General features: G+C 51.8%; 1 protein-coding gene across 5 annotated transcripts in view; it reads right to left on the reverse strand.

The window, feature by feature from the left end:
• Window positions 1-23,572, reverse strand: part of Rab11fip3 (RAB11 family interacting protein 3) — a 70,324-nt gene that overhangs the window by 13,184 nt on the left and 33,568 nt on the right. For 3 of the 5 annotated variants that reach the window (XM_047533161.1, XM_047533160.1, XM_047533159.1), the window contains 4 exons: window positions 22,746-22,839; window positions 14,775-14,866; window positions 8,431-8,642; window positions 4,467-4,616 (listed from right to left, as the gene is read on the reverse strand). In XM_047533161.1, coding sequence (XP_047389117.1) covers window positions 4,467-4,616; window positions 8,431-8,642; window positions 14,775-14,866; window positions 22,746-22,839 — 548 coding nt within the window. Of the gene's footprint in view, window positions 1-2,776; window positions 2,912-4,466; window positions 4,617-8,430; window positions 8,643-14,774; window positions 14,867-22,745; window positions 22,840-23,572 lie in introns of all 5 variants that reach the window. The other 2 variants (XM_047533158.1, XM_047533157.1) reach the window with 1 other exon arrangement.

A 23,572-nucleotide genomic window follows, 5' to 3' on the forward strand; every position in this document is an offset into this window, starting at 1 on the left:
AGTTCTTTCTGAAGCAGCCCATCCCAGCGTGAGTGTCCATCCAATTCAGTGATCTGCAGTGCCAAAAAGGGTCAAATGCAGTCCCCTCTGGTTCCTGAAGCCTGCAGTCTGACCTGTCGGACTACGAGCCTCAGGCTGAGGACTATGACTCCCCAGGCACAGGGGCTCCCACCTAGCATGGGGGTAGGTTGAGGCCATCCTGCTCCAGCCTTCTGATCCTTTCAAGGAGCAAGCAGGGAAAGCCACCTGGAGAGGTGCCCTCAGCCAGTCCTCTGCTCATGGGCTCAAACTCATCCTTACAAGGGGCTCTGGAGTGTGTAGGTGGATCCCAGCACACATTTTTGCTTTTCTTACTACATTTTTCCGGCAGAGGGCACTGGAGAGACAGAGCAAATTCCAGTAGGCTCCAACTTGTCCCTCAGCACTCCCGCCTCCCAGTGACCACTCCTCTGGAGCACATAGTCCAGCAGCCTAGAAGCAGAGTGTTTCTGCCAAGACCCCTCCCAGGGAACAGCTGCCTTGGTGGTCAGGGTGATTGTCCAGCAGAATCTGGAAGGCAGGCCCCAGCAAACCCTGAGAATACAGCACCCCTGTGAAGTCTGTCGCTTGCTTTCCTGTGGCATGGCAGCCCCAGCAGCTGCAGGTCCCACCCTGAGTGGGCAGCAGCTCTGTCTGGGACCTGGACCTTGGCCTCTGGTGGCAGTTGCCTGAAGCCTTGCTCACAGCTCTCTGGCCATACTGCCACACTGCTCTGCACTATGCTTCCCCTGTCCAGGCACCATGGGGCTCCTCTCCAGACTGGGTCCAACTGGCGCTATGCAATCCTAGCATCCCTGACACTGTCTGACAACTGGACAGAACAGACTACTCAGATTACCCAGTGATCCTCAGGACTAGACAGGCAGTCAGCAATAGAGCTCATGATTTAAACACACCCCTGGATAAGGAAGACTTCTGTTTCTATAAAAGGGATGGTTTTCCCAGACTTCCAGGTACTTGGAAAACACAATAAGACACTGCTCATACTTCTAGTGTGCTCTGTACTAACCCTGTGGTCAAGCAGCATGACCAGCTGCTTGCTGCAGGGTGGTCCGTGGGACAAGAGGCAGGACTCTGCTCCCCTCTGCTTGTGCCCTGGATGACTGACCTGGGCTCTATCAGCCCCTCTTGGTCAAGCCTGTCTCAGGGAGAAGGGTTTGCTGGCCATGCTGAGATGTAGCCTTTCCTGTTCTCTGGCCTGCAGGTGACCAGGGTCACCTTCTGGCAGGTCCTTGGCATGTGATGGCATCCCCATGGGAATTCTCAGTGAAAGAAAGACACGTGTTTCCTGTCATGACAGATTATCTGGCAGAGGGACACATCCCTGCAGGAAGAACACCAGCCCTCCAGCCAGGCCAAGGCTTCTCTGAGAGCTGCAGACCCAGCAGAACACCATGGCAGTAACGACTGGGCTCCCCTAAAGCAGGGAATGGCAGGCTACTGCCATCACCAGGGGCCAGGTTCCTCAAACCTCCCAGGAATGTCCCTCAGAGAGTGCTCTGGCTTGTCGACATTGACAGGACCCACCCTGTTCCCGACGCTGCCAACTGGCCACAAAGCTTGGGCCACCCACCCTCTCCACATCCCTGGCAACTCCTGGGGCTACGCTGTGAGGTGCTGTAGGAAACACAGGAAGGGCTGGAGCACTAAGCACACCAAGACAGGGGCAAGGGAGGGAGGGGGCTGCTGAGGCCACTTGTGGGGACCAGGGGTAGGACAGGGGCACAGAAGCCACAATGGGGAGGACTCCACCTGGATGAAGCCCTGAAGGCACAGGTAGGATGGGGCAGGCTCTACTGGAAGCACAGGTGGCCTTGATGGACTCTTGTCAGAAGGTTTGCCTTTCTGCCACCCTCCCACAGTCCATAGTGCTTCTGTCCAGTCGGAGCCTAAATGGTCACTGATCACCTCTGCTCAGCTGGGACTGCTGTGGGAAGTTCCTAAAGTAACCATCCCTCAAAGCAGCCTACCCCAAGGGTTTGCCCACACCACAAGCTAAACCAGCAAGATGCTTGGGATGTCCATGTGCACAACCTTTCTAGAACAAGTCTGTGAAGTTCTGAGGAACTGGCAGAAGGAGCTCCCTGGAATGCTGACCTTAGCTGGGACTGGTCAGAGAACAGAGGACACAAAGGGCTGCAATGTAAACCACAGGAGGAGGGAAGAGACACAGATGAGGCCTGGCCAAGGGGCAGCTGCAGGTTGGTGTTTAAGAACAGAGCAGGAGAGCTGGGTTTCTCCTATAGTGGGTCTTTGGCTGCTGCACAGAGCCGGGCCTACTGGAACACATACAAACCTGAATCAACTGTCATTCCCAAAAGCTGTTTACAAATCTGCTGCTAAAGACCAATATTTAAATTTCCTGATTCAGTCTCCTGTGACTTGATGAAAGGAAATCACTTAGTAAAACGTGGAAAGCAGCCTCATACACAATGGACCCTTCGTTTCCTCCCCATGAAGATTGAGGCCAGGAGGCTGTTCATGCACATGGAAGAAGGGGTGGGAAAGCAAGCACAGCTCACAGCATGCAGGGAGGGCCAGGCCACAGGAAGAATCCCATTGCCTGCTGTCCTCCTTTGCTCCAGAGATCGAGCCACGTCTGGGAGAAGTCCCTAGCATTGGCTGGGCCAGAGCCACCAGTGCAGGGGCCCTAGGGTCAGACCAGCAAGGCGTCTGTGGCAGCGGGAGTCTCCCTCAGCCCCGAACAGAAAGCAAGGCCAGGTCCTGCATCCATTACCTATTCATCTCAAGATCATTCAGGCGGGCAGAAAGGTCCTCAAGACGGTTGATTTGTTTGTGGCACTGGCTACAGTAAAACTCAAAAGCCTCGTCAGTGAGGATGCTGTGCAGCTTTGAGGCAAGCGGGTCGGAGCTAGAGAGACAGAAGTGTCGGTTCAGGACCGGGGAGGGCCTGTTGGGTTGTCTGTGATGCCCCATGAGGACTGAGGACAGATAGGGTGGGCACTGGACCAAAGCATGTTGGAAGAGAGCCAGGCATGGAACATTCTGGCTCTAGACTGCTTGTGTGCTCTTCTTCACTGTCACCCCAAGAAGCCTGTGACATACCGCTCCTGGGGATGACCACCGGCCGGATCTGTCCTGGACATAGCAGCACAGCAGCAGTGCAGCTAAGAGAGTCACTGTGAAAACCCTTCACCAACACAAAGGTAGAGGAGCTCAGCTTTCTCTCAGTGGGACAGCAAGCCCCGCCCACAGGGGGAGTTCCCTGCTTTCCTTTTTAGCACGTCATCGAGACTGTGCATAAGAGTGCACTGCCAACAGTTGGTGCTTTTTTTTTTCTTTTCCTTTTGGTACCAGGGATTGAACTCAGGGGCACTTAACCACTGAGCCACCTCCCCAGACCCTTTAATATTTTATTTAGAGACAGGGTCTCACTGAGTTGCTTAGGGCCTTGCTAAGTTACTGAGGCTGGCTTCAAGCTTGCCATCCCCCTACCTCAACCTCCCAAGTCGCTGGGATTGCAGTTTGTGCTTTTTGAGAACTGTGTGAGAAGTAGCATCTCATACTCTGGGAATGCTGTGACTCTGCTTCAGGGGGCACCTGCGACTAGAGGCTGAGGTTGGGAGGTCATCCCTGGGGCAGCAGGGCCCACAGTCTGGTGGAACTCATTTGGAAGTTACAACTTAAGAAAAGGTAGGAAGGAAAACTTTAAATGTAGCACAGAAGTTATACTTTGAATGAAAACTCTGGACAAAAAACAAACTACACAAACAGGAAGAAACTCCACAGCAGGACAGAGACACAGGCTCAGAAATGCCAGGTTCAGCTGGGTAAGCCCATGACCTCATCCACAGTGGCTTCAGGAACAGCCCTCCACAGGGCTGCCAAGGGAAGAATCTCATGGTTGCTGGTGTATAGACTCTCAGCTGCTGCTGTTCTCAGAGGTAGAGAACTCCAGGAGCCTCCAGCAGGTTCAGGTCTCCATATGGATCAAGCCAGGCAACTCTGAACTCTGCTGGGACCTGCTCATGCACAGCCCTTAGAGAAAGCAGGTGTGTTGCCCGCCTCCCCGTGCAAGAGTCACAGTTCAGTTATTCAAAGTCACAATTTTCCAGAGAGTTTGGGAATGTTGGGTAATTACAAGCAAGTGCAAATGAAGACTTACTTGAGATTTTAAAACCTCCTCCCAAGTGAGCCACAGGCCAGAGTGGTCCATGACCAGCTGCCAAGGAAACTGCACATCAAGTTCCAAGCCTCCTGGAGCCACTGAGATCTTGGAAGTTTGCAGTGATTGGTGGAATGTCAGCCAACTTCCACCAAGATATAAACTTAAAATCTGAGTACAGTACACTTGACATCACCTTGAACACACCAAGCTTTCTCTTACCAATGTATGGAACCCAAGAGAGACACTGGATAACTACCCAGGGAAAGGAAGAGAGGGTGCAAGTTCGGGGCCACGTTACCTGGGGGTGAGGAAAGTGGGGTCACTGCAGCCCAGTTCCCCGCTGCAGAGGGTCTCTGGGGACAGCTCCGCCTCGCTGCCCTCACCGTAGTCCTCGAAATGCTCCTCGCTGCCCATCACCATGACAACGGCCTGGTTGCGGGGGCGAGGCCTGCAAAGGCAATAGAGGCCACCTGGCTGCAGGCCCACACCTCCCCACAAGTGAGCTGCCAGCCACCAGCCCAGCTCAGGGAGCCACCCCAGAGCGTGGAAGCAGGTGAAGTTGGTTTTAATGACATACTCAACCCAACAAACACAGAGCAGTAGCATCCGGAGGCACAGGATTCCTTATGCCTTCCTTGGCAGGACCCGAGCTTCGTGTGCAGACACCAGCAGAGCCATGCTCTCAGCAGCCCACACTGGCAGCACAGGACCCACAAAGGCCCAGCTCTGAGATGCTCCAGGGCAGCACAGAACACTCCTCTGGCCAGAGGGAACTCCAAGGGGCTGCCATTCCAGGAGCAGCCAGGAGGCCAGCGTGGTGCCTCACAGGGATCAAGTCCCAACTTCACACCCACAAGACACCCTTGTCACTGCCTAGTCCTGAGCAGCCAGGTGAGCCCGGTGCCTCAGACACAAGAGCCTTCTGGGAAGAGGAAGCACCCTGAGCTGTCTGTGAACACCACGCCCTTCCTTTCCTAGTTTCAGTCAACCACGTTCAAGATCATGAACTGAAAAATTCCAGAAACAAGCAATTCCTAAATATATAAAATATACATATATATATATATATATCTAGAGAATGAGAGGCAGGAAAGGAGAGAGAGAGAAAAGAGTGTGTGCTTTTTAAACTGGGGATTGAACCTAGGGAGGCTGAATCACTGAGCTGCATCCCCAGTCATTTATTTTTTATTTGGGGCAGGATCCCACTAAGTTGCTCAGGCTAGCCTTGAACTTGTGATCCTCCTGCCTCAGCCTCCCAAGTGGTTGGGATTACAGATGTGCACCACCACACCCAGCTGCTTTTAAATATTTTTTACCGCAGTATGTTGTTTCAATTGTTCTATTTATTCCGAGTTGTTTTTAAGCTCTTACTGTGCCTAGGTTACATATCCCAGTGCTGTGCACACAGGAGAACACATAATCTTCGGGTTCCATATACACAGCTCCAGCCTCTGCTAAGGGCTAGAGCCTGTGCCTGCTGCATGAGGTGCATTCTCCAGTCACCCAGGAACTAAACTCCCCAACTCGCCCTTTCTCCAGGTGGGTCCCTTATGAGGCACAGTGACAGAAGAGAAGGTCCCTGGCAACCATTTCCTGTTTCTCAGGATCATCAGGTGCCTAGATCCTGTGAGAGGATTCCTGAAAGGGAGGGAGCAAGCACACGTGGCCAGGGGCCAGGCACACTGCTCCCACCTCAGGAAGGGGTGAGGCTCTGCTCCCACCGCCTCACTGGGAGCTTCACTGGGGGGCATGCGACAGGGTGTCCTGAACTCACGTCCCAACACCCTCCCTTCACTGAGTCCAAGAAAACAGGAGCTGTCGGCTTAGGGATCAGCTGGATCACTGTCGCTAGCAAGTTCCTCCAACACCTGTACCCTTCACATTTCCTAAAAACCACATCCCTAACCAGACCCCGGCCTGTTGTCCGGCAACCCTCAGGGTATTACACTGATATGCAGCTGATGCTGCAGGTCAGGAAACTTTCCAGGATAAACCTCACCCCAGGACGTCCCAGGTCTGGCATTTCCTCACCTCTGACTACCTGGCTCAAATCAACCTGGAGCAGAACACTTTGAAGAGCACTCAGGTGAAGCTGGCAGATCTCACCACAGCGCTCCTCCACACCCACCTTCCTCCACCCTGTCGGCCCCACTGTGCTGCCGCACAGTGTAAACTGTGCGCAGGTGCCAACTGCACTTGCTGCTCCACATCCACAGGCAGAGGCTCCAGAGGCACATCCCACCACGCCTCCACCAGAAAAGCACACCCACACGAGATACACAAACCCAGGGCCCGGTCAACAAAGAACGAGGTCATGCTCAAGGAAGGGCACCAAGAGGAGGGTGCTGATCTGACCAAGTGCAGCAGAGCCAGCACCATCCCAATCCCAGCACACTCGTCTCCTCATAGCACAAGCTGGTTCTCAACGGCACATGGAGATACGGAGAACCACAGACATTGAAGCAACTGTGAAAAATGAGGCCAAAGGACTTGCACCCTGCAGTGAACTGGCTGCTCAGAGTGACCTTGACCCAGAACGGAGTGCAGAGCACCCCCATAGAGCCACCTCGCTGGTCCTCGGAGGAGCAGGGGACTTGAAAAGGGAGGCTGCCTCCATTAGATGTTTGTCTGGGCAATGACCCCTATCTCCCACCACACACAGAAACCAGAAGGCAAGAGAAACAAGTTTTAAAGAAAGCAGATGCAAATATCATAATAACTATGGAGTAGGCAAAGTGCTAACTACAAAAAAGAAAAATGGATAAACTATACTATCATAAAACTAAAAATACCTGTTCCTCAAAGACATCCCCTGAAAAAGGAAAGGCAGTCTCTGAAACACATGTGCTAAGGACTCACATCTACCCCACTCCATCCTCCAAGGCAGCAGAGACCACCTGACAGCCAGGTTGTCCACACCCCGCCAGGCTCACCCACTGCCACAGAGACCATCTGGCCTCTCACAGAAACCTGCCCACAACAAACAAGCAGGCACTTCGCAGAAGAGGAGCTCAAGTGGGTACTAACCCTAGCAAGAGGTGCACAGGCTCCTGGCCTCTGGGCCATGCCGCTGTGCTGCCCCAGAGCTGCAGGACCCCTGCAGAGAGAGCTCAGGCAAGAGAGGACAGTGGAACTCACAGCCACTGTGAGCTGCCCATGACTGCAGGAGCCGTGGCAACTTCCAAACTGCAGCAGGGCTGGGGCTGGGGCTCAGTGGCAGAGCGCTTGCCTAGCTGTGAGGCAATGGGTTCCATCCTCAGCACCACATAATTATAAATAAGTAAAATAAAGGTATTGTGTCCAGTTACAACTAAAAATATTTAAAAAATAATAATAATAAAAAAACTGCAGCATGTGCTCCCAGGGACACACAGGCCACCACGAGACACATGGTGCCCACAGCACAAAGTCAGAAAGAATAAGGAACTTAATTCCCTTGACATTTCATCAGGTTAAAAAGTGGCAAACCGGTCCAGTGGGATACCCTGATGCCAACAGGAAAAAATGATTTACACCTATGCCCCCAAATGGGATGCATCTCAAAACCAAAAGTTTAGGTCAAAGAAGACAAGAGACCCCTGCATGCACTCGTGTGGGTGAGGGTAAGGGGCAAGGGCTTGCTGTGCGGGAAGCCATGCCCAGGAGGAGGCCGGGGGCACCCTGGTGAGGGCACGACTTCCCACAGGGCGAGCTCTTCAGTCTGCAGAGCTAGCTGGCCGGGCACTCAGGCCTTGCCCCAGTGATGCTGTGACACCAGGCTGTGCTGTATGCACTGGTGAGTGCAAAAGCATGCTGGCACTCTGGGCCCGCTGCTGGGGTGGCTTCAGGAGGGAGGGGTAAGACGGGGCTGGTTCCCAGGCTGTGGGGCTGGCCCTTCCTTCTCCAGCACCCTGGCTGACCCACAAAGGTCTCTAACACAAGGAAACTGGGACATCTGGGGGCAGGGCAGGAACAGAACAGGTAGTGTGGACAGGGTGCCACAAAGACATCTGTTGAACACTGTTGTCCAGCCCCGAAGTATGCTGACAAAACCCACAAGACCAGTCAGGGTTTGTCTCCTGCCACACTGAAGTCAGGGTCATTTGCTGCCAGGAGAAGCGCTCCCACAGGGAGGCAGCACAGGAGACCACGCAGCAGGCTGGCTCTGAGAGGAGACAGGCAGGCGCTGCGGCCGGACCCCACCCCACCCACCGCCGGACAGCATGATCCAAGGAGCACTTTGCCCAGCTGGCCGTCCCTTAGGGGGCGCAGTGGGCACACACCTGCCTGGGAGGAGCAGCAGAGCACCATGGTCAGGCTCCTCCATGGCGTCCAGGCACTCAGAGGGCACAGCGGAGCCGCCAGCACTGTCGGCATCCCCCTCGGGCTGCAGCTCAGGGTGCACCAGGGTGCTGGTGTCCTCATCGGTAAAGGTCTCACACTCGCTGTAGGTACTCTCTGAGCCCATGTACGCGCTGTCCGTCACCTCGTTGGCCTGGGAAAGAACACCAACGGTCAGTCTGGGCAGCAAGGTGACACTGCCACAGAGGACACAGAGCCCCAGCAGAAGTTCCAAGCACATCTCTAGACAGAGACGACAGATTATAAAATGGGACTGAAGTTGGGTTCTGTGTTTGTTTGTTGTGGAGGGGTGGGGGTGCAAAGTTAAGCACAGATTCGGAGGCCACCACTGAGCCACATTCCAGCCCGCAGGTTTTCCTTTTGGGGTGTTTTTGTTTTGTTTTGTATTAGTGGTTCTGGGGATTGAACCCAGGGGTGCTCTACCATTGTGCTATATCCCAGCCCTTTTATTATTATTATTATTATTATTATTATTATTATTTTCCCTGAGACTGGGTCTTACCAATTTGCCCAGGTTGGCCCTAAACTTCCCATCCTCCTGCCACAGCCTCCCAAGAGGCTGGATTACAGGTGCGGATTACAGGCATGTGCCATGGCTCCTGGCACATAGTCTTTAAAATAAAAATAGGAACATGTACAAGAACAGATAAAAACACTTGGAGTCAAACATTTTTTGGTAGTACTGGGGATATAATCCAGGACCTCACACATGCTAGATAAGCACTCATCACTAAACCAAAACCCCAGTCCTACTTGGAGTCATTTTTAAAGTCAGTCAAATAAGCATGCCTAGGACAGATGCGAAGTATCCCAACAGCACAGACGAAGCCCAGCAGAGCCCTCCTATAGCTTCTGACATGGGGGCTGCTCACGTCTGAGGAGCTCGCATCCAGTCATGTGAGCAGGCCTTCACTGGAGTCTTACCATCAACTGCTGCTGTGTCCAGGCTGCTGCTCTGGTATGTAGTCAAGGGTTAGCCTCTAAAGACTCACCAGCTTCTCGCTGAACATCTGCTTCTCACTGGCAACGTCTGTTTTTACTCTTATCAGAGCCTAGCACAGGGTTTGGCACATAGCAGACAATAATATCCATAGACTGTTCAAATTAACTTAAAACTAAAGAATCATTAAAAGGACATTTTCAAACCAAATAGAATTCAATCTCAATTTTCACTAAAATGAAGTTGCAGGTTAGGAGCATATTCAGCTTTTATTTCATGTGCAGAAGATTCTGAAGTTAATGATTTACAAATAAGTAAGATTTCAGAAAAGTTCCAGTTTCAGCAAGAAAAAGGTACACTTTGAACCCCAGATCGGATATCACAGGGAGAATAAGACATTGAGGACTATTCAGAGGACTCACCGAGCCTTGGAGCCTCACCCGAAGACCAGGCCTGGCCAGTGGGAAGCCTGGCTCCATCCTCCTCCCCCAATGAAAGCCATGCAACTCAACCTGGAACCTTTGGAGGGGGCTGTCTGTTCTGATCCCAAGGCAGCTGCCATATGGGGGTGCAGGTGATAGAGGCAGGTGTTTTTCAAAGCATGGATATATGAGAATGAGAGGGCACCAGTGTTTCCAGAGGGTAGAAAGCCCCAGCCAACTGTCCTACAGTCAGAGTAAGACAAGGAACAACATGGAATATGTGACTGTGTGTGTCAGATTATGTCCTCAAGCTTCCAAGGGAAACCCAACCTTCTCTAGAGTCTAAGGAAGTAATTCATAAAAAACTAAGGAATTCATAGGAAGGATCCACTTTGAAATCCCAAACCAGAAAGTCACCTTAAGAAGTGTCAACTCCAGTTCCATCTGTTGCCTTGAGCAGCTCTCTCTGAACAAGACAGGTCAGGATCCCCATGCAGCCAGGGTTCTGGCCTGCTTGAGGCTGGGCCCCTGGGGCACAGCACCAAAACAGGACACAAAGCCTAACACGAATCTCTGGCAGTACCTGAGAAGAGCCGCTGGCATAACAGTACTCACAGATGCAGCTATAAACTCACCTGCCAGCACTTGGGAAGCACTCCTTAGATTTGTAAAAACATGATTATCAACAAAAGACAGGTTCAGCTCTTCAGTATTTAGTCAAAAATTTCCAAAAAAAACATTGCCCACTTGTTGGGCACGGTGGTGCACGCCTGTAATCCCAGCAATTTGGGAGGCTGAGGCAGGAGGATCACAAGTTTGAGGCCAGTCTCAGCAAGTTAGCAAGGTACTAAGCAACTTAGGGAGACCTTGTCTCAAAATTCAAATAAAAAGAGCTGGGGTGAAGTGCTCCTGGGTTCAATCCCCAGGGCCCCCTCAACAAAAAAAGAAGATGACCCAAATTTCCGTTGGTCATGAGGATAGTCCTCTGAAGCCAGCACCAAGCACTGGGTCCTGGAACAGGGGAGCAGGCAGAGCCACACGCCTGACCCTCAACAGCAGGACCCATAAGGTTAGACCTCAATCAGGGATCTGCAGAGCCAGCTTCCTGTAAGCAGCAGCTTCCACCCTTGAGGTGGGCCCTTTAGAAAGCCCAATACTTCTAGAGTGCCCAGTGCTCTTCCCTGGTCCCATGGACCCTGTTCCTCACTGGCCACCCTAGCATTATAAGGACAAGCCAGCTCTCTTTCCTCAAATGCAGCTCACAGTCAGAGCCAGGTGCTTCTCCCCCCAGGAAGGAAGGGAGGCCCAGGGGCTGGAGGCTGTTCATGTCACAGAGAGCTCAGTCAGGGCAGCAGGGGACAGAAAGAACTACCCTGACACAGGACAATGGCACAGCGCTGCACAGGCTCTGATTGCCCCGTGAGCCTGGCACTGCCACCGTGGTGTCGCACCTCTGAGACTGACCCAGGAGGGCAGTCGCTCTCCCAGTCTCAGGTCCTCACACCTAAAGCAATGTCTACCACTGAGAGGCTGAGTACTGCAAGTGACAGGGCAATGCAGTTTATACTTGTCCTTCTATGTGCTCCAAACAAGGCACCAACAGGGTCCTGCTGACCTTGTCCACACAGCACTGCTGTGAGCACTTGGGCCTCCATGCAGGGCAGTAAAGAACCTCCCAGTCAGAAACCTCAGGGAAGGCACAGGGAACAGCCCAGCCAGGCAGCAGGTTGAGAGCTAGGAGGGCAGGGACACCCAGTTCCTCCCTGCCAAGATGCAAGGCTACAGCCAGCTGCTGAGGCATGTATACCCACCTGGCCCTGCACCCCCAATACTCAGTGAGTTAGGAAGCAACTCAGGGGCCTCTCCAGAGAGACACTGGAGCATCTTGTAGCACATTGCCCACCCACAGCAATGGATGCACCCCAAGGGCAGTACACAGCCTCACCTGGTCAGGTCACACCTGCCAGCACACACACCCAACTTGGCCTAGGAGTCAATACGTCTATGCCACTAACTTCTATTACCAAGATACTATTAATATACTAAGATGAACTCACTTGAAAAATCAAAACACAGCTTAGAAAATTTTATGACTTCACACATTGTCTAAGCTGAAGATGGACGGTTCAGGTCATTGCAGGTGGCTGAGGATACGGGTGGCTCCCACCATCCAGGTCACGGCTCTTTCTTCCCTGGATCTTCCTCCTCTACAAGACACTGAATTCTGGGCACAGTGCACACTATCATCTCATCTTACCCTCAGATGCTGGCCGGTACCTTCGCAGGCTTGGTTCTGTGCACGGGATCCAGGAAGGATGTGCTGGGGTAGCCTCCCAACCACACCTCCGCCTGGACCAAGCTGCTGGTTTCTCTCCATTCAGCGTGGTCTTCCTATCTGCTACTCATGCTGGGTTGCTGTAAAAGCTGTGAGCCTGCCGGAAGCCACAACACAGCCTACAAGACAGCCTAACTGCTCCCAGACACGCTCTGTTAAGCCCGTCACTGGTGCTGGTCAGGCCAGGAAGGGAGAGGCAAAGTCCAGGAGATGTCCTTGCTGGCTGTAACAAACAGCCAGGGCCCAAAACAGGCGGCTTTTGTTTTACACTTTGTAACCTTTCTGATAATAGTCTGCACTAAAGACACATTTCCATCATCTCATTAAGGACTCCCACAAGCAGGAGGCAGCACCTAGGAAGCATGGCCGGGACCTCTCTGGGAAGCCCTGTCACCTGGGGTGCCTCTCCTCTCTACAACTGCCCACTGCCCTTTTAGAAAGACTTAAACAAGCATCGCTCTCAGGACTATCCAGATGACATCAGTCCCACCTCCCCGACTCGCCCACATCAATGGCCTCTTCCTTCATAGGCAGAAGCCCAAGGGTCCCAGGGAAGCGGCAGCTCCTGAGCAGCCAACTCCACCTGTATCCCACAGGTGATGGGCTCCAGCACACAGCACTCCCAGCCAGGAAACGCAGTTCTGCCTGGAGCTCTTTTCAGAAAACCAGTGGAAGCTTACTGATCCCCGAGGTGACCAGTAGCAGGGCTCCAAGCACGGTCATTGGAGATTACAATGACCTTCTGCACTCAAAAGTATGAGACTTTTATGATTACACGATGTGCAAGCTTTTCTTTCTTTTAAGCTTTCCATAAGTTCACAGTGGTATTTAGTTCTGCTCTTCTGACAATCACATCTAAAACCCCAAAAAAGCAAGACATAGAGAAACACAGACACACAGGACTGAGAGAAGCTGATACACTGTGCTCCAGCTCCAAGGTGCTGTGGGAGGAGGCCTGGTAGGATGCCCTTGCCTGGTCAGAACCACAGAAAACACACTACATTAATGTCCGCTAGTTAATGACAAGGCACCAGCTCAGGACACCAGTGTGAGGCGCTCACGGTGGGGGAGGGCATGCATACCAATGGACAGCTTCTGTTAGTTCCATTCTGTAACCCTAAAACTGATCCAAAACAAGAAGTGTAGTGTTTTCTTCTTTTTCTAAAAAACAAACCTGGAAATGTTTCCTCCATTCTAAAGAGAAATCAGGATCTAAAGACCAGAGAAGCATCACTGTCCCCCGCTATGAAGTCTGCTCACAGGTCAGCAAAGGACCCAAGGCAGGCTTGGCCAGTTGGTTCCTGGAACAAAGCTGTGAAGGGTGACCAACCCTGGGTGGCAGAGATCTGTGTGGGCAGAAGTGATAGAGTGTCAGTCAGGAAGTGAACCTTGTTTGCTGAGGGGTGACAAATACCTGGGCAGCTTCCCAGAGCAGAAATGGGGGGCACAAAAGACTGCAGTAGGCACCCAGGCCCCATGTGTGCCAGCCTACAGAAGCTGCCAGGATGCCACTGGCCACACCTCTCATGTGACAAGGGAGCTGAAGTTCAGAGGAAGGGCTCAAAGCCCAGTCTGTTTCCTGTGCTCTTAGCAGGCAGCAGAGGGCTGACCAGGGCTAGTGTTAACTCCATGTTCTTTGTTTCTTGGGGAGATGGGATTTCACTGTTTCCCAGGCTGCCCTCAAACTCTGGGCTCAAGCAATCCTCCCACATCAGCCTGCTGGCATGGGACTATGGGCTCCATGTATTTTGTATAGAAAACATTCTACATGGGAGGATGAAGCAGGAGGATCCTAAGTTCGAGCATAGCCTTAGCAACTTAGAGAGACTTTGTCTCAAAATAAGCTTTTTTTTTTTTTTTGGTACTGGGGATCGAACTCAGGGCCTTACCAGCTGAGCTATCTCCCCAGCCCTCAAAATAAGATTTTTAAAAAGGGCTGGGTTAGGGCTGGGGGTATAGCTCAGTTGGTAGAGTGCTTGCCTTGCAAGCACAAGGCCCTGGGTTCAATCCCCAGTACAGGGGGAAAAAAAAAAAAAGGGGGGGGGGGGCTGGGATGTAGCTCTGTGGTAGGTAGAGTGCTTGCCTAGTACACATGAGGCTCAATTTCCCAATAATAAAAAAAAAAAAAAAAACAAGCATTTCAGACCTAGCTACCTGGCCTCCTGCTGGAAATGCTTACAGGGGTCTGTCTTCCTAGCTATGGTGGCAACAAGGGACCCAAAGTTAAGGAGACATCACCATGACCACTCTGGGTACACCTGTGAGCAGGAGGTAGTGGACAGTGGAGCAGGACACAGGTGTCGAGTCCAACATCCCCAAACATGCTTCTGCCGTGTACAAAGGGTGGCAATGCTGCCACACAGAGCCCTAACAGCCCACCCGACCTCTGTTCCACAGATGGCCAAGGGAAACTCCTGCAAGAGCCCAGGAGCTCACAGCCAACACAGAGATGCCCCCAACTATGTGTATGGATCGGGCAGGAGCTCCGTCCCTTGGGAGGGGCAGCCCAGGCACAGGGCACAGCACAAGGAGGAAGAGGCAGCACATCAGGCCTGGGCCAGCACTTGCCTCGTAGGTGACGAAGTCATCGAAGTCATCAGCACAGGCAGGGGGCTCCTCATCCTGGGCAGGCGCCATGCTGGGCAGGTGGCCATCGGGTTCTGTGGATACAAGACCCAGTACTGGTGAGACCAGAGGAGCCTCTGGAGGTACAAAGTGACATAGAGCTGGGAGTAGAGAGGGTCTGGGGGTTGCTGTGGGAGAAGTGAGAGAGGGAGAGGCCAGCAGGGCGAGACTCAAGGCCACGTCCCCAGGAAGCCAGTCAGGCTCCACTGAAGGCTGGGCACTGGTGTCAGGAGAACAGCACAACCTCACTTCTCAAAAGAACTGGAGAACGCTGCCAAAGAGAAAGAGCACGGCACCAAGCCCTGCAGAAGTTCAGACTTTACAGAGCGCCGGGTACCAATCCAGACTTGGCAGACAAACACCTGGTGGCAGGGAGGTGCAGGCCCCGCAAAGCAGTCTAGGACATGCCGGTCCCAGAGCAGGACTCACTGGCAGCTTGCACCTCCCTCTTCTGCTTGACTACCTTCTACAATGCATGTTCCCTTTCACAGACAAAACTGAAGAAGTACTACTGCCTCATGAGGGACAGACAGAATTCACTGCTCTTCAAACACAGACCCCACAGAACCTACCTGCCTCCTTCCATGGGAACCGAGGCCGAGGCAAGAAGTATGGGGTGGGGGCAGCAAAGCAGCTCCCACCTCCTGGTGTCAAGACACATCAGCCACTCACTCAGCCTCTGACACCAGTCACAAATGGAAAAGGCAGAGTTGAGTCTCTTGAGGGTCAATTTCTCCTGGGAAAAGCTCTGAAACAGGATGGCTTTCTGCAGTAAGGCTGGAGGGGACCAGAGAAGGTTCCTGATGTGATCTGGATCACGTGGGGAAGCACCACATAGGTGCCATACCCAATAGGCCTGGGTAATCGGGGAAGCAAAGAATGGGCATCCAAGGACCCTTCACAACAGAGCAGAAGGGCCTGCTACTGTCCCATCCAGTTCTAGATGTCTCTCAATAAAAATCATAATAATTTCCTGCAAACTCAAACCTTTACACATGTGGCAACTCAATGCTATTCTCCTCTGTGGCTTTCAAGAACCACAGGTCTTCTTGGGGCTAAATGCAGCACTCTGGGGTGTGTGACTGAACATGTAGCCTCCAGTCCAGTCTTGCCCGGCCCTTCAGGCAGATCCAGCTGACTAAGGTTCCTACTGCTGAGTCTTGGGTGCAGCAAGCTGCAGCAGAACTACTCAACCTCAAGACACAGGTGGCACTGGCACAGATGGACCTGTTGGAAACCCCAGCACAGGAGGGCCTGTCGTCCAGGGCAACTGGACAGGCCAGACTGTTGCTGGCAGGTTGCCACCATCGGATGCTAGAGTGCCTGCACTTCCACAACTGGAACTCAGAAGTGTCACAAGTCAGCACTGCAGCTACCGGACCTGTGACTGGGTGGGATTCTGCCTAGAGTCTCAGGGAGACCTGAGCACAGTTTGTACTGTTTGAATTGTTTGTACTCTTCTGTCAGCTACCTCTGTAAGAATGAAACAATGTTGGACTATGTGAGAATTCTAACTCCCATCTCCCTAAATCTTTCAGAGCCCGAGGTGTATGTGAGCCAGAGCAATGGCCTATTTGTAATGAGTCCCTCCCTATCTCACTGTTTCTGAAACAAGGTCTGTAGCCATGACAGTAAAATCTCCTGGTACTTCCCTGCAAAGTAGGTCAACACACTGTATAGCCTCGGTGGATCCCCAGTGCCGGCAGCTGCGCAGCCTCCAGGCAAGTCTGAGAGGCGTCTGTGGAAAGCAGTCTGGGCCATCATGCTTTCCTTTCTCATGTGCTTATATGTGCTCTGGAATAATTTCAGGACCATCTCTGCCTTGTTCTTATTTTCACTCTCCCTCCCTAACAAAACCTAAATGAAGTCTCAATATTACAAACATAGCTGGGTGTGGTGGTGCACACATGTAATTCCAGCAGCTGGGGAGGTTGAGACAGGAGGATCAGGAGTTCAAAGCCAGCCTCAACAACGGCAAGGGACTAAGCAACTCAGTGAGATCCTGTCTCTAAATAAAACAGGGCTAGGGATGTGGCACAGTGGTTGAGTGCCCCTGAGTTCAATCCCTAGGTACCCCAAAACCAAAACAAACAAACAAAAAACAGAGAAGCAAAGCGGTTGCCTCAGCCCCAGCAACAGCATGTCCCAAATTTGTGGTCCCACCAGGGTTCCTTTCCAAGCCCACATCAGCTCTGAGAGCAGGCCCGCCACGCTGGTGCTGCGGCTAGGCTGGAACTCTAAGGCTGGCTCTCTCAGAGAAGATCCTATAGCACCTCGGCCAGGAAGCCTGTGCCTTCAGACACTCATTGCCTGGACATTGGCTCCCCAGCTCCTCTCTCGGCATGTGTAGAAAGCCAATTCCCAGGGCAGAGGAGTCTGTACTTGTGCTGCATGTGTCCCCAGAGTCTGGACAGTCCAGATCCATAGTGTCCTATTCTCTGCTGTGCCCCACGTCCCCTTCATGGTCCTCACAGGGCTTGACTGGGCCAGGCCTCCATCAGTCAAATCCAAGCTCTCGTCAGTGCCACCTCCCACAGCCCACCTGTCTGAGAACTGTACAAGGAACATCTGGTCTACCTCCTGTCCCTGATGTCTGCAGTCCCTCCCCTTCTCTGCACCTCAGCCCCATGCCCCACCTGCAGATCCTACTCCAAGCCAGGGATCTGCTCTGCAGAGGCTGAACTCAGGAGGGGAGTACCTCCTGCATACAGCCCTGCATGCATTAGGCCAAGACACTGGGAATGCTGCTATTCCAGAATGTTCTAGCCATTGAATAAACACAGCACTACTCCCTGGAGCCCCAAGTGAGTAACTCCTGGACTGGCTGGAAGCGTTCACTTTTTAATTAAATCAAAGTAGAGATATTAAAGTGAAGAATCCAAGAACGATGAGATCAAAACAGTCCTGTGGGGCTAAGCCCAGGGAGGGGCTGGCATGGGCATCAGAGCAGCACAAGGTGCCCCTTGGTGCTGGAGGCAGTCTCCTTTATGGGTGCTGTGGTGAGGGACACAGTTGCCGGCTTAATACCCATAGCACCCAGGAAACAGCCTTGGTCAGAAGCTGGCAGCCCTTCTGCTAGAGGGCCACACTCTCGGAGAAGATGGACAGAGGGCTGGCCAGCTCACTGCAGCAGGCTGTCGGCCTCAGCCAGTGAGGGCACAACATCCTGTGTCTCGGGGCATAACCACTAGCTCTTTCCAGTCACCCAAGTCAAGTCCCCAGGTATCCCCACAGCATAGTAGCCGAGTTCATGTCAATGGGTCCAACAGACATCTTCTGCTGGCTACTGGGCCAAGTCCTTCCCACCCATACCCACTGCCCTAGGGGCTGCAGCTCCTCCCAGCCTTGACTTTGTCAGGAGTCCTGAGCAGTACAACTGCCCACATCAGAGGAAGTCTTGGACTCTCCCTGACCAGCCACGCACATGGCACACAGCCAACAGAGCGCTGAGATGACTAGGGAACGTGGGTACAGCTGAGGCTGCTCCCTGCCATGCTAGCAACAGAACACTGCCAGTCATGTGGACAGGGCAAGGTGATTGACAAGCAGAGGCCAGCGCACAGCACTCAGCAGGCCGCTGAGGGAGACAGGTCACCATAGTGTCTGTGATGAGAGAAGCAGTCTTGAGGAAGAGCTACTGTGCTCAGGGAGAGCACATGGAGTCACAACTGCTGCCTGCCACTTCTCACACATTTGCCACACCTGCCCACAGCCAACAAGTGACCGTGCTGACAGGCTGAGGGCACAAGCGGCCCCGACCACTCCCCATCAAAACATGCTGTCTTATTTCCGTCCATGATTCTTAAATGCTAAACTTTCTAACAGAGGCTCTGGCATAGCCCATGACAATTAGAATACTCCACCTCACCTGGTCTTCCAGAGTGACTAGGTCAATCTGTGGTTATATAAGTACTTGGTTTAAGCACTATCACTGTACAAAGCGTGTGTGTGGTTGGGCTGAAGCTGTCTATTCCATGGTCACTGTCCACATGTCCCGTCCCTGCCCCATGCACCCATCACTCCCTTCTACCCAACTCGGGTGGAGCTGCAAAGGGCCCCGCCACAGAAGCCAGATCCAGGGGGCCATGTTAGGTTACCACCACCAACCCAGCCACCTGCACAGGGCCAGTCTGTTACTTAAGAGTAAGGACGAGGTAAACCCACAGACAGGTGTGGTGGCACACACCTGTAATCCCAGCAACCTGACAGACTGAGGCAGGAATACTGCCAAACTCATGGTCAATCTCAGCAATTTAGCGAGACCTTGTCTCAAAATAAAAAGGGTTTAGGGGTAGAATACTCCTGAACTCAATCCCAAGTGAGAGAGAGAGAAAGAAAGGAGAAAGACAGAAAGGCAGACAAACACAAAATACAAACTGACAGTACCACCACCTTGATTCTCCCCCCTACAGTTGAGGTTGGCAGAGGTGGTGAGCTTCAGCTGGGTATAGTACCTGAGTCCTCAGCTGCAGGGTCAACATTTCTTCCAGTATGCATATCATGGGCATGAAACCTGACCTTCACTGGACCACAAAACAAACTGAACAATATCAATGTAGCAAAATCATAATGACCATATTCTCTGTCACACATACAATTAGTTTTTTGTTGTTGTTTTGTTTGTTTGTTTGTTTGTTTGTTTTGTGGTGCTGGGGATCAAACCCAGGGACTTGTGCTTGCAACACAAGCACTCTACCGACTGAGCTATCTCCCCAACCTGCTACAATTAGGTTTGAAGATTTTAAAAAACATTTAGAAGCTAAAATAGATGTTAAATTTAAAAAATAATAAAAAATAAAGGATGAAAGAAGAATTCACAATGAATTGCATTTTTTCTTTGTTTTTATTTTTGGAACCAGGGACTGAACCCAGGGGTGCTTTACCACTGAGCCACATCCCTAGCACTTTTTATTTTTTATTTTGAGACAGGGTCTCACTTCGTTGCTTAGAGCCTCACTAAGTTGTCCAGGGTGGCCTCAAAATCATATTCCTCCTGCCTCAGCCTCCCATATCACTAGGATTACAGGTGTGCACCACCACCCCCAGCTCATTTTTTTTTTTCAATGAACTTAATTTAGGGATAGCTGGGATAGTTATATGTCACTAGCCACATGTAAATGATATGCTACTATTTTGCTGGGGATCAAACCCAGGGCCTTCACATGGCAAGTGCTTTAACACTTTAGCCCTGTGAGAAATAGAAAGTCCAGTGGTACATTTTCAAAATATAGTATTTAGCCTTAATTGGATCCAATTGTAGCCATTTTAATTACAGCTTTCTTTGCCTACCCTAATTTTAAAATGAGCCAGTCATGCAGACTGTACCCCAGACCTCCTATCAGGGCAAAGAGTATCACGTGTTCGGGTAAAAGCAGGTGGATGGTCTGCACAGGTGCTTGGTAGCCAGGTTCAGTAGCACACCCTTCCAGCAGAAGTCAAGTTTGCCCTGCTGACCCTTTTTTTTTTTTTTTAATATTTGTAAATGCACACAATACCTTTATTTCATTTATTTTTATGTGGTGCTGAGGATTGAACCCAGTGCCTCACACATGCTAGGCAAGTGCTCTACCACTGAGCCACAACTCAGCCTACTGCCTAACCACTTTCTGAGCATGTGTTTGATTTCTTGCAGCACCTGGTATTTCTAACAATTTTGGAGCCCAGAGTGGAACTTGGTCTGTGGCCTAGGGGATTGTGGGAACTCCCACCTTAGAGGAGACACATCCTGCTGCCTTGTTATAATGGCCTTGGAGTGGGAGAGGAAACTGTGATCCCTGAGGCCGACAAGGACCCAAAATCAGAAGTGGATTGGCAACACAGGAAAGGGCCCAAGCAAGCACTATGGCGACCAGGTAACTCCATGCACGGACCAAGGCAGGAAAAGCTATTCTTAAGCTGAAGAGAGAATTACTTCCTTGGTCGTTGGGATATCCCAGAAGTTGTGTGAGTGTGACTGAGACTCTATTCAGAAACACAAGACCATGCCCAGGAAAATGGGATGCACAGGCCTGGGGTATATAAGAAACCCCCAGTAAGGGAAGCAGGGGTTAAGTACCTGAGGGTTTAATTACAGGAACCTACAAAAAATGGGAAATAAAAATTCTAAGCTTAGGGGCAGGGAAGGACAATGGACTTATACCATATGTACAGGTCTTCATTTCTTCTGAAGAGTCCTAAGCAGGGAAAAGGAACAATGGTACTGGTGGGAGTGAATCTGCCCCATGGAGGACAAGTGACCACCTGAACCTTTGAATTCCGTGTCCGCCATCTTGGCAGACTCTATTCCTAATGTTTCCAACTGCACAGAACCTTTCATGTCTGGGTCATACTGTAAATATCGGTGCTGGGCCCTATTTTGATTTCTGAAGAGTTGAATCTGATAGTTCTTCTGCCTCCTATCTGCAGGACCTAGCAAATCTTTGTTTCTTGTCTGTTTTTTCTTCTGCAGAAATAACTAACTTAAAGTGTTTACTAGACTTGTTTGATATCTTAGTTTACTAGGCTTATTTCATACCTAAGTAAGAAATGGATAAATTGGTTTTAACACTGCTAGAAATACCAAGGTGCTATGAGAAATCAAACTCTGGCCAGGGCCCCTCGCTGGTAAGCACACTTCCTGTCTCCCACCCTTCCCAGAGAGGGCTCTGGGGCTGGCTTTGTAGGCACCTGGGTCCAGGCTGCTGCACTGACTGCAGCAGTGGCTTGCCCAGCAGTTTTCCCACTGCTACCCGCCTGCTCGCTCCATTGCTAGAGCACTGTGAAGTGCCCAAGGCCAACCCAGTGCCCACACAAGTCTAGATAAAACTGGGATGCAGGGCAGACTTGGAGTTTCAGGAAACCCAGTCCCTTAGTGACACTGTCAGGCTAGAATCTGGGGTGGGGACAGACAAGAGAGCCACTGAGAAGACCTGAGGTCCAATGTCATCCTGAACTTGACCAATGAACTTGCCCATTGAACTTGCCCAATGACCATGGACCCCCTGTCCCCTGCCAAGTTCTGATGGGCCCCCGTGAAACAGGAGGGAAGAGCCTATGAATGAGACACCCTACTGCCATTCCCCAGGCCACCAGCAGAAGACAAGAACTTGGGAAGGCCCAGTGTTCAGAGCTGCAGAATCTGATTTTAAAAGGAGAGTGTGAGGGGCAACAGGTAAGTAAAGTGGTAAGACCACTGTGAGGATAGTGGGCTCTCCCCCAGCACATGGCTACTGGCTGCTAGCTACTCCCAGGAAGAGGAAAACTGATCCCACACAAAGACTACAGAGAGGTCCTCAGAGGCTTTACTCCACGCAGCAGCATGGGGACATGGGGACAGCACACAGAGGGACACTAACTGCCTCAGGAGAACAAAGACTGGCTCGTCACGAGGGCGGGCAGAAGGCACGTGGAGGAGGATGTGTTTCCACACATGACACTCAGGAGCAGCCCTGCCAGTCTGCGGGTCCCAGCGCTGTCAGAGCACAGTCAGGCATACTCAGGTGTGCACACTTCACGGGTGCACCTCAAAACCTGAGCGCACGCTCTCAAACACTCATACCGGTACGTACACTGAGCTGTCCAGGGGGTGCACAGGGCATGCTGACGTGCAGTGCTCCTCATTAAAGAGACGGACTGGCAGATGAAAACAAGTGGATGAGGGAGTGACAAGCAAACCCAGCAGCAGCTGCTGTAAGTGCATGTGGGTGCTCCTGTGCAACTTCTTTAGTATCTCTGAAAAACTTCATCACAAAACCTCAGGGAAGGTCAGCAACTCCCTAAGGCTGTGGACAGCAGTTAAGTCCATCAATTCTGGAGGACAGCGGTAAGGAGAGCAAAGAACAGGAAGGAACCTGGCAAGGAGTGGAGCAGGGCAGGTGGTCATGGGGCAGCGCAGGAAGGGGAGAGGTGGTGGAGCGCGTGGTGGGGACCACTGACCTCCATTTTTGATAGCTGTGATCCCCTGGTAGAAGTCTTCAAAACTGATCACGCCGAGCCCACTGGGATCCAAGTACTGAGTTAAGTCCTTCACCTGCAAATGCCAAATGAGAATATGTTACCCACAGCCTTCTCAAAGTTGGGGTGGGCACACACTGTGCTCTTGGCCCTCTCAGTACACACAGGCAGCTTGCCCACAAGGTGCAGCACTTAAGTAGGAGCCACTGATGCCTCCGATGAAGGCGGCAGAGGCAGCCGCCAGTCATTACCAGTGGCTCCAGCCACAGGATGGCAGTGTCCTTGAGGATCCTGCACCATAGAGTTAAGATCCTGGCTCTTGCAGCTGAGAGCCAGACTCCAATGGGAAGGACAGGAGGTTGCTACTGCCAAGGGTCTGAACATTCATGCAGAGTGTAAACCATGCCACCCAGACAGGCTTTCCCAGCAGTGCTGGGTTCCTGGGAGGAAGTAATTGAGGTAGACAGAACCTTGACATCAGGCTCACAAAAAGGTAGCAGGGTGGTTCACATCTGGATGCTACGGAAGGCACACTCTTCAAAAAGAAGACAGGGCTGCGCTGCCAAGGACAAGTTGGATCTCAATGAAACTTTAAATTTCTGCACTTCAAAAGACATCAGTCAGGCATAATGGAACTTGCCTGTAATTGCAATGGTATGGGAGGTGAGGACAGGAGGATCCCAAGTGGGAGGCCAGCCTGGTCAACTTAGTGACACTCTGTCTTGAAATAAATAAATAAATAATAAGGGCTGGGGATGTAGTTCAGTGATAAAGCATCCCTGGTTTCAATACCCAGTACCAAAAACAAA

Source organism: Sciurus carolinensis, chromosome 18 (genome assembly GCF_902686445.1).
Source record: "Sciurus carolinensis chromosome 18, mSciCar1.2, whole genome shotgun sequence".
In the NCBI taxonomy this organism is placed as follows: domain Eukaryota; kingdom Metazoa; phylum Chordata; class Mammalia; order Rodentia; family Sciuridae; genus Sciurus; species Sciurus carolinensis.